At 39.3% G+C, this 17,742-nt stretch overlaps 1 protein-coding gene across 4 annotated transcripts in view; it reads left to right on the forward strand.

Moving 5' to 3' along the window:
- KIAA1549 (KIAA1549 ortholog) overlaps positions 1-17,311 on the forward strand; it is a 139,078-nt gene extending 121,767 nt beyond the window's left edge. For 2 of the 4 annotated variants that reach the window (XM_035342360.1, XM_035342365.1), the window contains 7 exons: positions 160-383; positions 1,516-1,660; positions 3,285-3,614; positions 4,499-4,551; positions 9,124-9,269; positions 11,012-11,166; positions 14,964-17,311. In XM_035342360.1, coding sequence (XP_035198251.1) covers positions 160-383; positions 1,516-1,660; positions 3,285-3,614; positions 4,499-4,551; positions 9,124-9,269; positions 11,012-11,166; positions 14,964-15,218 — 1,308 coding nt within the window. In that variant the 3' untranslated portion in view covers positions 15,219-17,311. The remainder of the gene's footprint in view (positions 1-159; positions 384-1,515; positions 1,661-3,284; positions 3,615-4,498; positions 4,552-9,123; positions 9,270-11,011; positions 11,167-14,963) is intronic. The other 2 variants (XM_035342375.1, XM_035342381.1) reach the window with 2 other exon arrangements.
- The last annotated feature ends 431 nt before the right edge of the window (positions 17,312-17,742 follow it).

The raw sequence follows: 17,742 nt of genomic DNA on the forward strand, positions 1-17,742 counted from the left end.
TACAGTTTGTGTGGTTTATTTTAAACTGTCAGAGATTTTGAGGGTGACAGGGTTAGACAGTGAGGTGAGAAGGAGAGGTTTACAGAAAAGCAGCAAAAAGCTCTGCTTGCAAAAACCACACATAAAAATGCAATTGATTTATTTTCCTCCTCCTTTTAGATACAGACAGCCCTAAGGCATAAATCTGAGATTGAGCATCACCGCAATAAGATTCGTCTTCGCGCCAAGCGCAAAGGGCACTATGAATTTCCAGTGGTGGATGATGTGGTGGTGGTTGACTCCAAAGAACAACACAGAATATATCGCAAGGCACAGATGCAGATTGACAAGATCTTGGACCCTGGAGGCAGCGTGCCTACTGTCTTCATAGAACCCAGGAAGAGGTAGGGATTTCAAAGACGACAGGAAAGTACAATTTTCTTTTAGGTTCAGAGTTCGAAGTACATCAGACCTGTACTTCTCAACTTTCAGAGCTTAAGATCATTTCGATCTTCAGCTGAATTTGGGTTGGTGAAAAGATTGGGACATTTTTGTTTCAGCATATGTCAGTATATTTTGTTTTCAGATTTCTTTTACAAGTTTTCATGAGTGAATTCTCAAAAAATAAACACAAATATATGAAGACTATCTTAAAACAGTTTAGTATTTGCTCTGCAATTTGTTTGCCTTATTCTCATGTGGTGTAGATGGATCAAAATTGTAATATAAGCACTTAAAAAGAAATAATATAAGTTGCAAGTAATATCATTTTCATTAAGAGGGCAAAAAGATGCAAAATCAGGAAAGCCTCGAACAACTTACAGAGCATGAAGATTCAGAATTCTAAGGACAAACTAACAAGCAGAGATTACCTTAAACATATTCCTTCTAGAAAATGAGGTGTGTTTGTTAGCCTCACAGACCTACCTTCCTGGGCTCTTATTTCCAGAGGAGGTCTTCTCTGGGCTCTGTTTAAAGGCTTATGGATAGTGGAACTTTGTTTCCAGAGTGCTGGTACCCTGTGACTGCTTCTACTCTGAAGGAAAGTAGTTTTTTTCCCAGCTGTGTGTGTTCTTCAGCTGGTTTGCTATGGTAGAGTTAACCACAACACACCAATCATAAGACCCTGGTGGTAATAGTCTATTCTGCTGCTGCAAATACATAAGAGAGTGGTCTGGGAGGTGTGGGGAGGCAGCTGGGGAGGCTCAGAAGATAGATGTGGAAAGGAGGTGACCCTGGAGAGAGTTTGAGTGAGGAGTGGGGAAGTTTGGAAGGCAGATACTATGGCAGTGATAGTGGTATTAGGAGAAGCTTGGGAAAAGAGATTTGGGACTAGCTAATGGGACTGGGATTAAAAGCTGGGAAAAGGAAGAGAGACATAAGACACAAATGGGCAGAGAAGTTCAACCTTGAGTAGGATGAGAAGAAAGTACAAAAAGAAATGTGATTACTTTTGTCTTGTTTGTTTTTTTTTTGTTTGTTTGTTTTTGTTTTGTTTTTTCTCTCTCTTTGCCTCTTTGTTTTCTTCATATTAAGCTCTCGTGCAAAACGTTCTCCCAAGCAGCGCCGGCGACATCAGATAAACGGTAGTCCCATTGATGCGGAAAAGGACAGGTTAATCACAACTGATAGTGATGGGACATACAAACGACCTCCAGGAGTCAATAACTCTGCATATATTGTATGTATGTCTCTTGAATGACAGGAGAGTTCTGATCATTGTAATGACATCTGTGATAGGGGAAGGTTTTTAGCCCTCTGTCTATGGTCTGTGTGGCTAATTTCAGATGTGTGTAATTAACATGTAAATCAAAGTGAATCAATTGGCAATCTGTCAGTACGAGGTAGTGAAATTCTGCCAAGTATTCCTTGATATCGAAGAAGCCAAGAACTAAAACCTTGTTTTCGTTAATGCTGCTATTATGAACATGAAAGTGTGTTTGGTATGTTCCACAGTAAGTTGAACATGGCTTCACTCTAGTACAATTTGCTAGATGTTATGTATTCATGTGTTACTGAAAATTTTATCCTTAGCTCTCACAAAGTGAAAGACTTGGTTCTTTTCATGAGAAATTTTATCGCATTTAAAATATGTGAATTAATTATTAATGAAAGAGTAACATGTCTTTGTACTGCAGTAACTTAAAACAATTCCAGTACAATGTCATGAAAATTAATTTTGTTTCCTGTTTTAAAAGGCAGACATGGAGAACGCTTCTTTTCAATCATCTCATAAACTGTATTTAGGCATCTTTAACCACTTCTAAGCAGATTTCATTAAGGCTAATGCCAATATTAAGAACCCCTGGACAGTGTTCATCTTGAAAGATAGTTTAATTTTAAGAATTTCACCATTAGCTGCATATGCAGTCAAGTGGCTACAATGTTGATTTCTGTGGTTTTCCTCTGTATTCAAACAAGAGTGTGATGATTTTAATGCCAGGCTGCAGCGGAATGAATTATCATCTGAAGCTATTTAATTAAGACTTGTCACACAGTAAGCTCAGCCCCTTTGGCATCTTTCGCGAACTACTCAGAATACTAAGCTCCTGATGAAGCAGAGGCTTTTGCATCTTTATGACTGATTCTGCAGTCGGCATGCAGTGGCAAGAGTGAGCTTTGATAATAGGTCTGCTGCTGCAAAGCTTGTTTAATTTCCTGTTACTGATAAACAACAAGCCCATGTGGTAAGATCCCAGGTAGTAATTGCAATGCATGCCTCAGGTATTGCTGCTAAGAAGCACTTATGTGAATCCTGTTCAGGTGATGCACCCAAGTTCAAGTTGCATACAGCTAACCACTTAGCTGCTTAACAGCTCCCTTTGTGTGTTTTTCTAGAGGGCAATAACTGTTTAATATTACTGCTGATGTGGTCAGTTGTAAGCTAAAGACTGAGTTAATTTGTTGGAACTGCAAAAACTGCAGAGAATTCAGAGATATAGACGGAGCTGATTGTCTTTTTTCTGGGTGGAGTAAATTCTCACTGTGTGACTTCCCAAACATGCTTGCAAACTGCATGAATTCTGTTACACCCAAGTAACTACTGTGCAGAGCATTTCTGTTCACCTAAGGTCAGAGTATTTCATAAATGAATGAAGCATTTGAACAGCTGGTGTTGTGTCTGTATTTGCAGAAGCAGGGAGGGTAAGGGACAGATTTTGTTCAGTGCTGGCACTTGTGCATTTTATCTCGTTCTGGGTCTGACAAAAGGAATGTTGGTCAGACTTAAGGCCTGCAGGGGCTTGGAAGCTGGCTGATCAGATCTCCTGTCTGCCTGCCCTTCACCTTCTTTCTGTTTTCTCCAGTCTGATCCAGATTTGCCTCCTGATCCTCAGACATCATCTTCAGCAGATCTGGGGAAGTTCCCCGGCTTGCCTTCCCACCCAGTTTCCCAGTACGTCCCACCACAGCCATCCATAGAAGAGGCTCGGCAGACCATGCACTCATTGCTGGATGACGCCTTTGCCCTGGTGGCTCCCAGCAGCCAAGCGGCCAATTCCACAGCCGTCACACCACCTGGGGTCTCTGCAGGACAGCCGGTAAACAACACTCCTGCTCGAGCAGGGAGGGGAACCAGTTGCACCCAATGGGGATCACCTTATGGTCCAACTCGGGCAGTAAACATCCCATTTAATGTGAGTGATGCAATGTGAAAGGCTTTTCTGGGCAGGCAGTTAGCACCAGTTGAGCTGTGATCACTGTTGTTTTGCCCTTTCTGTCACGGCTTACCACAGACCTGGAATAGTTTCTGGAACTGGGAGAGTTTTGAAATGGCCATTGCAATATGGTGATCTTTTGTATTCTTTTTCCCTTTTCCTATCCCAGAAAATAGGAATTCTTATCTAGGATAGTTTTTCTGTTCTTCTCAGTTGATCTTAAACAGATCAACTTTGTTATGTCCAATATATATTTTTTTTTAATACACGTGCTAGTATGTATTTTGACAATGAAAAAGATTGTATTGTTCTTAGATCACGTTTTCCAGCAAGACATCCAAGCGCTTTCAGAATGAGAGGGATAGGGAAGCAGTATTTCTATGTGTAGTACTTTGCATTTTATGGAGCACTGAGACACACACAGGTAATATTTCAGGTCATCTTGAGTTCCACAACAATTGAGTTTCAAAACCCCACCGGACTCTTGAGTTTGAGCCCTGTGGTATCTCTGTTGCAGTCTGATGCTGGTTGGAGTTTTAAAAAGGTTTGCAAATGCAAAGCGTAGCTTGCTGAAAGTTTTAAGCTAAATAGACATTGGAGCACTGCTTGATCTGCAAATGAGAAAAAGTATTTTTGAGAGGTCTTTAAGGTACGTAAAGACAGAAGAGACTGCTGTCCTACTGTAACAGTGCTTCCCAGGCCTTCTTATGCCACAGGGTTTGTAAAACCAAGCTGTTAGGGTTGCAGTCCAATCACACATAAAGGCCTAGTGATCTCTGCAATTCATCACTTAAAAGGCTGACAGTGGACTTCCCAGGGTACACATTTTGATTTTAATTCATTTGTTTTCATTCTTCTGACAGAGATATGTGGAATTTGGAATGACTCCGCCAGCAGCACCAGGTCTCCTACCAAGGTAGCTTTTCACTCATGGAATTATCATTTATTATTTTCTTTTCAATTCCTACAGAGTTCTTACTAACACAGTTATATTATTATGCAAAGTACCATATAAATGAGAAGTAACAGGAGTCCAGATTCAACCCTGTAATTTATTTATGTGGTGTGAACAACACATGCATGCTGTGTGGAATCCAACCCTTCATTAAAAAGAAATGTGTTTCCTAGCCCCTTGGCTGTAAAGGTGTCCTTCTAAATACTGAGTAAACCATTGAGTTTCAGCTTTTAGAGAGCCTGAAACAGTTATTCCAATGCGTGTACATCTCCCATTACTCTCGCTTTCATCTTGTTTCTGTAGCCTCAGGGCAGAGCATTCAGTTGCAAAAGCTTGCAGATGACTAACAGATTTGTTCTATTTTTAACCGAGTTAACAAATTTCAGAGCATGGTGACCCTCACAGCAAAAGCATGCCTTGTAGGCCTATTGCTATAAAATAAGGGGGGAAGAACAGATTTTCCATCTTCTCCTGGCCGTGGTGTGGTAGAACTGCATAAAGAGAAGAAACAGTTGTCCAAGCCACAGTTAATTCCACGTTTGGTACCGATGTGCTAGCTACACATGAAGTTAGACTCTTGAGTCATGGTTACCTACTGGGGTCACACTTGTCTCAGATTCTTCAAGCTGCTGCAGCCAAGGTGGTAAAAAGGTGTTCCACTTGGCATACTTTAGCTTCAAAATGAATACAAAGAACTTTCCTTTATCCTTCATTCTGCAACCCTGTTTTGAAAGGATCAACTAGAAAAGGTGGAATCTCTAAGCGCATTTTCTCACCTAGGTCTTGGCCAGAGCTGACAGTTTCAATGTGAGTGGAGCATATGTGAAATGGCATAAAGTATGACATGCAGTGCATTTTTTTTTAATTTAGGTAACCTTGAGGATTATGAATTTTGTGACTGCCAACACAAAGCATAACCAGCTGTTTATTGCTGGGGATTTTCTCTTTGTCTGCCTGATACAGATTCAGGGAAAACATGATAATTTAGTTGTGGAAGTGCTGTAACCCATGTTAAAACACCTGAGCAAGCTGGTGTCTTTGCAACATATTTTTTGTTCAAATGTTTGTCAGCCCTTGGTGTAGGCACTCTGGACTTCTGTAAGTTACAAACTAATGACATCATTATTTAGATAGTTCAAACACAGGCTCTGCCAGTGTCAGCAGATTAAGTTAACAGTCTATAAGCTCATTGACCTTAACAGGAAGAATTCCTTAAAATTTTCATTAAAATAAAAGATTTCCCAAAGCTTGGTCAGTAGAATGATAGAAAGGTCTGGGTTGTAAAGGACCTTAAAGATCATCTAGCTTCAACCCCCCCTGCTCTGGGCAGGGTTGCCAACCATTAGAGCAGGCTGCCCAGAGTCGCATCAAGCCTGATCTTGAATGCCTCCAGGGATGGGGCATCCACAACCTTTCTGAGTAGCCTGTTCCAATGCCTCACCACCGTCTGAGTGAAAAACTTTCACGTAATTTCTAGCCTAAATTTCCCCAGGGCTAGTTTAAAACCATTCCCCCTTGTCCTATCACTATCAACACATGTAAACAGGTGTTGCCCCTCCTGTTTATACACTCCTTTCAAGTACTGGAAGGCTGCAATGAGGTCTCCCCGGAGCCTTCTCTTCTCCAAGCTAAATAAGCCCAGTTCCCTCAACCTTTCTGCATAGGAGAGGTGCTCCAGCCCACTGATCATCTTAGTGGCCCTCCTCTGGACCCGTTCCAAGAGCTCCACATCCTTCTTGTGCTGGAGGCCCCAGGCCTGCATGTAGTATTCCAGGTGGGGTCTCACAAGAGCAGAGCAGAGGGGGACAACCACCTCCCTCTCCCTGCTGGCCACCCCTTTTTTAATGCAGCCCAGTACATAGTTGGCTTTCCGGGCTGTAAGCGCACACTGCTGGCTCATGTCCAGTTTCTCGTCCATCTGGACCCCTAAGTCTTCTCTGCAGGGCTGCTCTCAAGTTCTTCTTAGCCCAGTCTGTATAAAGACCTGGGATTGCCCCAACTACCTGGGAATGCCCCAACATAGAAAACATGGAAACATGAAAAACATGGAAAGAGTTCTTCTCATGGTTGTAGAATAGGGGTTTATGCTTAAATTCAGAAAATGATGATAAGTAAATTGATAGAAACAGTGACTAACTAGAGGAACTAAAAATGACCTGAGGTCAGTATGATTAAGAGGCATATATCAATGTCATAGTCCATTGGCTTAAATACCCAATGCATGGAATAATGGTTGGGTAACCTACTGTTCCCTTCTCTGTACAAATGCAGTCAGCATCTTTAATGGGCTGGAACCAACTTGGGTAAAAAAATTTAAATGTGAAAGACCTAGGTCACATATCAGCTGTCTAAACATAAAGGCACAATGAACAGGTTTTTTTTTTTTTGTTTTTACCAGAAAAATATCACATAATGCAACAGAGATGCCTAGCTATAGTGGCCTGATGGTGTAAAATTGATTTGGGGGGCAGTTTCTCCACAGTTAATTTAATAACTGGAGATTAAACCTTTTTTTTTTTTTTTTTTTAATATGCAAAGATAAATTGAAGGCTCGGTCTCAGTCTGGTAATAGGAAGTAGCACTAAAAAGCCTGTATGATACAGATTCAGAGATGTATCCCATTTTGTATTCTTCTGCTGATCTCTGCTTGACTTTAAAGAGTAGCTGTATCTATCTATTAAAAAGATTAAGAAGAAAAGGTAGTGGGTTATTAAACTTACACCTTTCAGCTACAAACCCATCAGCAAGAAAGGATAGGGTCCTGTACTCTCAGAAAAACTGGGACAAAAATAACACATCTGCAGTAATGCTGAGAAGGTATTTTCTTTAAAGACATCAAAAATTGTAATAATTTATCAAGATTCCAACTCTGCATTATAGACATTAAGTGCCAGATGATCACATCCTTTGCTGGTTGCAGTGATTAAAATAACAGAAGTGACACTGTTAAACATTACCTACCCATTCAGGCATTTATTTTAACGAGCTCACAAGTCTGGCTGAATATTGTTTCTTCTGGATCCACTGAGTGGACAGTTGGGAATGTATGCAAGGGAGGTGGGGAGATTCCGGCGGTTCCACAATATGATTTCTGCACCTTGAACCCCTTACATGTCCTTCATTTAATACTACATGCGAGGTAGTTAAAGCTTTATTTTACAATTACTTGTTTTAGTTTATTACCCTCTTATTTGGCTTTATTAGGCTATTTATTTTTATTTCAGCCTTCTTTGTTATCTGATCTTCATACAAAAGTGTACAGTTTTCCAAATAAAGCACAAATCAAAAATAGGTTGTACTAGATGCAGTCATGGAATTTTCCTGTTTAAAAAAAAAAAAAAAAAAAAAAAGGCAAAATGGAGGTGTTGAAGAATGGACTAGGTAGCAGTCCATAGCCTAGAATAGTTTAGGTGCTACTGTGGTAAAAGGAATATAAAATTAGGCCCCTGTCCTCGCTTAGCGTAACCTCATGTGCTTGACTTAGTGTGTTTGTCTCACTTTGTTTCTTTAATAATCAGCCATGAGAGACGGGCTTCTGCAGAAAATGATTTAGTGAACCTAACCTCTTGCTTTGAATATTTGTAATGCCTGTTGAGGAGTATGTCCCTTTCCTTAAATCATACGTGCAGTTTAAGAGAGATTAGCCTTGTAGCTAAGCACCTGAAGTTTAGGTGCTCACACCTCCCTCATAATGAAAGGAATGAATACTCCTTGAAAACTCAGCAGCCGTCATTCTTTTAAAACATACCTTCTCCATGTCAAGGTTAAGGGTATGCTAATAGGAAGCACAGGGAAAGCAGCATTTACATCTCCTTCTCTGTTCTTGTTCTGTGAAGGAATTGTAGGGTTTCTTTTCAAAGTCCCATTACCTGGGCACAATTAATGAAGACAGATTGACAACAGGTTCTGTTGTTAATTCCTCTCATTAAATATATAACAGCAATGACTATGAGCACCAGTATGAATTATAGAAAACATTAATTTTAGTGTATGTTGCATCTCTCTTCATACGTGCCAATGACAGGTCTCTGTAGTTTGAATCTTAGAAAGCAAGATTTTGGAAGTTTTCTCAAAAATGTTCAGAAAACTTGTGAAATAATAATTGTTCATGAAATACATATGTAATACAGTTTGATTTAGACATAAATTTTATGCCCAGCCACTCTTGAGTAAGATTCAGATATGTTGCTACAGTAAGCGGCTTCATCACTACTGGCCTCATTTTTCTGTGTTGGGTTGTTTGTTTTGTTTTGTTTTGTTTTATTTTCCCTGAAGATACATTTTTCTCTAAGGAGTAAACAAGGCCAGCTTTTTCCTCTGCATTGAGGAGGCCACAACATGTGAAAAACACTTGCATGAAATTTTTGGTAGAGTTTCTAACTCATTTTCATCTGTGATGCAGGACATGAAGAAGGAAAAAAAAAAGTTACTTCAAAGTCATCACAAATAGGTGTTGTATGAGGTATACTTGCCACAACTGTTTTTAATCAAGCAGTTTACCTTTTGTAATCTTGGGTCCTTTCTTTTCCTCAGGCAGAACTTTGGTCCAGGTTTTCTTCAACCTGCGGAGCTGATACACCCAGACCAGCAGCCACCTGAGGCTCATTATTCCTCCAGAGGAATATACTCAGAGGAAATGCCGTCAGTGGCACGACCACGACCAGTTGGAAGCACTGCAGGTACACTTAAGTTGAACATACACTAAAATAGCAAATCCTTCATATCTATTCTTACCCTGAGATCACCATTAAGACATAACTCATCTTCAGGTACTATACTTGAAATGTGGCCCTTGTCTTCACCACCAAGAAAAGAAAAAAAAAAAAAAAAGAAAAAGTCACAAACATAGATTAACTTTACATATGTAGGACCTTGCAGAAAAAGGCAGTGCTTTGCCACTTTTTTAGTGTCTTACAAGCATTGGTAATTTCCTTGGTGCCAAATTATATAATGGATACAAATAAGCCTACCAAAAATTAATAATTCAGTACTTTGCTGCTTCTTTGTTTCTCACTGTTCTTCATAGAAATGTATGCATAAAAGCAGGGTCTTCTGGTTTCTGAAGATATCTACTGCTGCTGTCCCATACAAAATCATCTTCACTAATTCGATAGTGAGATAATTTCCATAGTGCTTATCAATGCTATCATGAGTAAAATTCTAACATCATATTGCAATTAAGCAGCAAACACTGATTCTAAGAATAAAATGTTCTATTACCATACAAATGCCACAGTTATTTTTTTTCCCAGACAAATATTTTCTTCTTGGGGATTTGAAAAAGACTAAAAATACGATCATGCACTCGTGAGTCCTAATTTTGATAGTTGCTCTCCTCTCCTTTAACTGTTAAATGCATGAGAATGGCAGAACTGTAGTGACTGTTACAGTTTAATGATGATGATTTAATTCTCTGATTCACACTATTCTCTAATGTTCGTGCATTTTTTGCTTTAAAGTTTGAGGGAATTCAGGTGGTTACTGTCCTTCAGCATATGTATGTATAAATACCAGGCTTCTCAATTAATGGTTGTTTTTTGAGGGGAAAATACAAAAGTGAATTAACTGTACATCACATAAATCAGTGGTTTTGTCTTTTCCTCCCTTTTTGTACATGCATGCACACACGCAGAGTTAGTTATCTGTTACGTATCTGTGGGTTTATTAAATGTTTCATTTCTGTTGTATTTATAAAATAAATTTAGTTTCCCTGTGGGAGGAAATTCAGGAAAAAAGAAAGCTGGCATGTTGTTCCATGTCTCTTACAATTAATGGTGGTGGCTCTCCTTGTATGTGTTTGAAAGCAGTGGGGGGTGGAGGGGAGTTAGAAAGGAGGAGGTTAGCTTTCAGGCTGAAAGGAGATACAGTGTGTTCTGACCTTCTCCTTAGTCAATGACAGCATCGTTTAATATTTAACCATAAAGCAAAGCTGCAAGAACTACACTTTTACATAGTCGTGTATTTTATTCTTGTGAGAGATGGACTAGAAAGTAGCCTAGAGTTAGGGTCTTGCCAGTGTGATGCAAATGTGGTTTATTATGGTAGCAAATATCTTCTCTTTGCTGCTAAGTAATTTACATTAAAACATTGCCAGGGCTTTCAGTAAGTGTTGTTTGAAAAGGTCTGGCATGGTTTTGGAATGCAGTGCAGTCCATGCCTGAGATGCACTTATCTTAACCTCTTCCTTCAGTGCAGTGACAATGAAAAGCATCACACTCAAATGAACTGCACAAAATGCACACAACTTTTCCTTCTTTATTCTATACTGATAGCTTTCTTTCTGCTGATTTTTTTTTTAATTACACAAACAGAGCTCCACTTTCTTCTTGTCTCCTGCTTCCAACAAGGTTTTATGTTGTCATTTGTCTGCCCTGCAAACTTGACTGTGTATAAAGATGAAAAAACAATATTTGCTTTTAAGGTTCTCAGATACAGCACCTCACTCAGGTGGGAATTGCTAGCAGGATCGGAGGTCAACAAGTGGAGATCCCCTCAGGCAGAGCAGGGCATGGCCAGCCGGGGGGGCCAGGGTGGCCCCAGTACCGTGGAGAGGATGAATATGCTAGGCGAGATGCAGTGAGTACTGTGTTACACATTTGCATAGTTTCCAAAGTAGTGATATGTTCGGGTATTTTTTTTTCCTGCATTACTGTTTGGAACCTTTTTCCCCCTGGAATACTTTCAGTTGCTTCTCTGACATTCTTTGCTTTGCTCTTCGAACCCTCGTTAGCTCTTCTAACTTTTGCTTGCTATTCTTTCACATTCGCTTCTCTCTAACTGCTTTCTCTCACTTTACCCTAACCCTTTTATTTTCTTCACTTGAGGCCTTCATTCATTAATTGCAGTTCACCCAGTTCTGCTTCTCAGCACCAGCAGAGGTGGATACTGCTTTCCATTTCCTTCTTTGAAATATGCCTTTGTATTTTGCGATCATTTTAAGTAGAAAACATTGAATTAAATTGTCCCAGACTACCCTTCTACTTGTATTATTATAGTTCTTTTGTCTTCTATATCAGTGCACAACAGCAGGAGTCAGGCCCATGGAATAAGGCACATACTTGCACATAACAGTAGAGGTGTTCCTAAACAAATTATTTTCCTACCTCAGTCAGCAGGATGTGGTATATTAATATGTATTAGTTTATCATCGTTTCCTAGGCAGCCATCATGATTCCATGTTCTTGGCAGTGCTGCTTCTAGAAGCTGATGTTTCTGATTCAACCAGATGTGTGGTGAGGTTGAAGATACTGTGTGGCATTTCCAAGAAAGCTCCAATTGCCTGCTACCAGTCAGTGTTTGGTGTACTTGCATCTTGAAGCAGACTGACCTGCAACAGCTTTACTGTAGTAATCCTGAGAGCAACACCTTTGTGCTCCTTCTTTTCCTCCCTTCTTATAATCACAATTTTTGTTTTCTTCCATGAGAGAAGAAGGAAGATCTCGGCCTTTTTGCATACTTAAAGCAGTTCATGTTTGTTAGATAAGCCCTTAACGTGTAGCTTTCTATACTTAAATAATTACCTTCAGAGTTTCATTTGGACAGAGCTCTAAATTTCTTTCTCCTTTGGAAAGGAGAATTTACTTAATGATAGACACGTTCCTTAAGGTACAGTGTTCAACCTGGCAGAACATTCTTAGCAAACAGCCTTCCTGTTTCTTCATTCTGAGCAAAAACATAAGCCTCTACATTTAGGAAGGGTAGATCTGGAGAGCTCTTTCTGCCATGAACTCAAAAGAGATCTGCACTCGTGTTCCTGCCATGGCCTTTTTCCTCACAGTATTCTCACTTGTTATTTTGCTGTCAACACTTGATTTCCCATTGGAATATGACCTCTCACTTATGCCACCTGACCCAAAATCAGTGTGCAGGTTACCATCAATTCACCTTCATTCTCCCATCCAGAAGGGCCAGGCAGCAAAGATGATTTGAGTATTTCCTTAGCTAATAGGAAATACAATATGGAACAATTGGTCATTGGAGCAGCAGATAGCAAAAATCTAGTCACATCTAATTGGCAACTTATTTTTGTAAAATCTGTAATATATACTTATTTATACATATTTACATGTATGTGCTTGTATGTATTTATACATGGAATTCCATTGAAATTGGCACAGTTCAACTGTTATTATGTGGAGATGAACAAATGCACAATGTGATCTCATAAATCTTCAATCCTTAAGAAGTTAGCTAAAAGAAGACTCAAAGATATTTTTGTCTATTATTTTGTACTACTGTAAATTGTATGTAAGTTTTAATATAAAAATATAATTTATGGATGCTATATAAAACTAAATATTTTTACATATATAGTGTTACATAGTACATGAACCTATGTTTCTATTCCCAAAGAAATGTTTAAAAATATGACAAAATTTCTTCTAGCTTTCCTATAATATAGGTTAGGTTTCCAAAGTAATGTCTGTTTTTGAAAGTTCTCAACCTGTTTAATTATGATGTTATATATGAAATTACAAAAATAGATACTTCTGGTTTTGGGAGCTATTTAAGAAAATTTCTATAGCGTTTATGTTATAAAACAGCCGCTGTCCTCAGCAGGTATTCTTCCTAATGTCTGCTAAGAAGCTATTCTTACGGTGCTCACTCAATACAGTATGAGGTAGGAGCCGAATCATGTAGTGTATTTTAATGTGAAAGTAACCTGAATGTAGTTTAGTTTTGTTAAGAGTCGTGTCAAGGAACGGTTGTTTTTAATATTTTTGATGTCATCTCTTTTCTATAAACCCAGAGATGCTTGTCAGGTTTGCTAACTAGACTCCACTTATGAATTAGTTTCAGGTTTCACTGCCAAATGCTGTAATTTTGAACAATCAAGAGACCAATTCATTCCTTTCTAATACTAAAATCTCCTTCCTTTTATAAGAAGAAAGACAGGATGTTACTTGGAATATCTTCTTTACCTATCATTCTCCCACTAAAGCTTCTTTTCTTCTTAATCTCTCTTCCCAAATTAACCGTGCAATTGATCAGGGCTGCATGAGCTATGCAACTGAGTCAGAATCTATTATTAGTTCAATCCTAAGCCAAATGGCTTGGATTTTATTCATTTGTATTATGAGAGATGTTAGGCAACATACTCCCGTGCATTTTTGTGTTCCCTGTACACTGCTGCTACAGTATCTCTAGGTCCCCCATATCCTTCCAGTCTCAGCTTTGTAATCCCTTCACTCCCCTCCCCCTCATCCCCAAATCCTCTTCTAGCTGACCTTGCTGTCTTTTCTTCACTCCCCAGTTAGCTCTCTCTGCTGCTACTTCGGGCTTATCTGCAGAGGTTACTGCTCACTAAATTGTGATAACTGTGATCTGAACATGCTGCAGCTGGATGCTCCTTGTTGGAAGGGGATTGTGCTGCTTTCCTCTGAGTCGTAGGTTCATTAAGGCATGTTCAAGCAGCTTCCAGTCCTTGGTGTCCAGTGTTTTCATCTGGCTGCCTCTCAGCCTTCACAGATACTCAGCAAGAGGAAACAATTGCTTTAGGGATATCAGCTGGAATTCAGGTTTTTCAAAATGTGCCTGGTTTGTGTCCATACTGGGAGTTTGTGCAGTAACCTAGTGTACTGTAAATTTATGATTTATTTTAGTGGAAGCAGATTTTTTTCCAGATAGACAAGCCCATAAACTTAGTATTCTGTTGTGTTTCTCTCATGTTTCATTAAAGAATGTTACTGAACAAAAACAGAATTAACCCCTTTCTTCCATTAAACAATGGTTGTCCCTAAACGGGGAAGGTATTTCTCAGATCTGTAGAACTGCGCTGAGTGTAGAAAAATCCAGTTTTTTCTGACTAGAACCACTTCTGCCTTTTGTTGCTTCTCCTGTTGACCGTGTTTTCCTGGGCACAGGTCACTTACATGGTCCTTAAAAGTGTACAGTCTGGACAGGCAAGCCAGACAGAGAATGGGAAGGTGAAAGTAGAAGCATCCCTATTTTATAGATGGTACAAAGAAATTACAACCAGGAAGATGGTGATTTGCCGATTGTCTTCTAGGAAGTTGATGGAAAGGCAAGGAAAGAGAAGCCAACTCGTTGACTTCCAGTTCTATGTTTTTCCCCAACTCCTTCCATTTCAGTTTCTAAACGTAACAGACATAGAAGGGAGTCAGACTTTTTAATGGATGTTCAAAGAGATTTTAAAAATCCCTGAATTTGAGGCAGTCCAGCAAATTTGTGTATGCTTGTTGTTTGTGCTCCATAAGAAGAATCACTCATTCATACAACAAAAGAACAGTGGCAGCAGACAGAAGCATCTCCATGCTGCTTTCCCTCTGTTCTTTGCCTTTTTGCTTTCTTATCTTTTCTGGGATTATCATATTTATTCTGAAAGTATAATAATGATTTCTGCCTTTTTCCAGACGCATATGCATGGACACCAAGAATATTCCTCCTCACCAGTATTCCAGATGCCGAGGACTTCAGCCAGGCAGCCTTCGGCACCCCCTGCTCAGCTTCCGCACAACAACCTTCAGGGCCAGGGCCTTTGCTACACCACCAGTTCCACTGAGGACCTCCAGCCAGGTCACTCTTCAGCCTCTCTTATAAAAGCAATTAGAGAAGAACTTCTACGACTTTCTCAGAAACAGACAACAGTGCAGAACTTCCATAGTTGATTTAGCATTCCCTTGCAAATCTGCCAGGTATCTGCTTCCTATGGAAGCAAAGACTTAAAGGAAATCACCAATGTTGTTCTCTCAAAAGAATGGACTTTCACAGCTCTTCAAACAACCCTCTGGAAAAAAAAGAAAAGGCAGCAAAATGAGAAGAGTGTAGGAGAGACAGGGGACAAACAGGGAAAATCATCAGTGTCATCACAAGCAATGTTAATTAGTCTGCTGTTACTATGGTGCTCCTCTTCTCTTCCTACCCTCACTCAGTCTAACAAATAAATAAAAACGTAGGTCAAGAAATCAATACTCCAGCAACAGAAAAATCCCAGGAACAAACTGCAAGTGTAGTAACTCCTTTTTCTAAGGAAGAAGGCAAAGGTTTGCATGAACTGAAATGACATTTTGCATCAGAGTACAAGTATTCTGATCTCTCCAGTGCTTATGGGGAACTGGTTTGTGTTGCTGTTCTTCAAGATTACAAACTGTATCAGCTCTAGGGTGTTGAAGGTGTAATCCCACATCAGAATCCCTTTGATTGTCAATAACAATAGGACTGTTTAGAATAAAAGGCTTTATGAGCTACTTGTAACAAACTGGAACAATAATTGTTATAGCTCTAACCTTCCAAATGGAGCTACCTTCTGCACTCTTCCTTGTTTTCCTTCTGGTGCTGAAGCTTCAAGTGTTCCTTCATCTTCAATGTTTGCGAAGTGAAACATTGGCCTTGTATAACTACAACAATATCCATAGACTTATTCAGGCTGGAAAAACAAAGCAAAGCATCCAAACAGAAAGGGCTTGGTATTTAATTTGTTCTAAAAATCATTGAAAAATACTCACCCGCAGTTAAATTTGGGGAAATGCGTGTATATAACTTTAAAGATTATATATTTGCATACTATATGCTCTTGTAGGACCAGCGATAAATTATTGCCACTCTGTAGTTTGCTTTGTGGACAGAAATCAATCCAGCCTGACTGGTACAGGGTCACCAGCATTGTTTTAAATTGATGTCCTAAATCATTGCTTATGTTTGGATCTGAATAATTTTAGTGAAAGTCAGTGACAGTTTAGAGCATTAACATAGGCTTAGAGTTGCAGTTTGGAGACAGTTTCTATATTTATACTTGTTCCCACTGTCCCTTTGGACAAAGGGTAAGCATTATCCCCATGGTAAAAAAATGGTACGTGCCATGGAACTGTTTGTCGCTGTTTTTTCCAGAGTTTTAATTTAATATTAGCTATGAATTTACTAATATTTGGCCATTGCATAACTGTAACTGACATAATACATATGAAGATTTTACTTACGTCGTGATTTGTTGGAGTGTTTTTATTTTCAGATCAGACTGTATTAAGCTAACAAACTGGCACTGAGATGGAGTTTGGAGCTCAGTGTTTGTGAGGCTTGGGAACCTTGCCCTAGAAAAATGAAAAGCAAAACTACTTGGTGCTACAACATGGGCATTTCAAACACTGTAGAAGATGGTTGTAGCCAAGGAGATCATCGGGCAGTTGACCAGGGTAGGCCTTAATGGCGTAGAAATAGCATTGGTAAGATACAGGTATGTAATGCTCTTTTATTATGGTGTTCTTTGGCTACCAAATCAGTTCCTGGTTCCAGTGCACAGTTCAGTAGCTGCAACAAGACTAGCTCAGACTGAAATGAAAACAGGTAGGAGGATGCCATGGAAGAACCCTATGTACTTTGTTCGTGAACACATACATAACGTCATTCGTTGCCAAAGCCAAGACTAGGAAGCAACTGGCTGCTCACTGACGTGATAAAAACAATGGTATGTTGCTTCCTTTCTTTATTAGGAAACTGAGATATTTTTCTGTTTACCTATGATTGTCAGAAGGCAGTATGAAATTGTTTGAGGAACTTAATGTAGCAAAGCAGTCTAAATTCATTTCCAGTTCACTGGTCAATACTTAGTCCTCATGGGCACTGGTTGAGGTTTGGATGGAGTCAGAACACCTGCATGGTTGTGAACAGCACTATTTACAGGTCATTCTGTTTTGAATTTTTTTAAGCCTTTTGTGTAATAATCAGTTCTAGTGTAAAAATAAATAAACAGTTGTTTTCTGCCAAATTTGTACATGTGAATGTTGCTGAAACTTCTGAAAAATGTTGGGTTTTGCAAAATGAAGATGGCATCAGGCAATGTTAATCTCTGAAAATGCTGAAGACTGTTCCTAAGTGTTCCTATTAAAACCATCTCCTTCATAGCCCAGATTCTTCTCCAGCATGATTCTGCAGTGAAGTCAGAGGCCAGTACTTACAACATTAGCACACTGTGATTTCACTTCAAGAAAGCATGAGTTTCTAGAAAGTAAGTTCATTATCTGACTTGAAGGAATATGTAATCCTTTGAAAGTTGAAGGTACTTCAACTATTTCTAATTCACTCCTGCTAGTGATGGTGATGCTATAATAGTATAATAGTATTTCCATCTTTTTATGTTTGGAAGAGTATTGTTTTTCTTTTCAGCCCCAAATCTTACAAAGAACATGTACAAGACAT

Source organism: Oxyura jamaicensis, chromosome 1, assembly GCF_011077185.1.
Source record: "Oxyura jamaicensis isolate SHBP4307 breed ruddy duck chromosome 1, BPBGC_Ojam_1.0, whole genome shotgun sequence".
Taxonomy (NCBI): Eukaryota; Metazoa; Chordata; class Aves; order Anseriformes; family Anatidae; genus Oxyura; species Oxyura jamaicensis.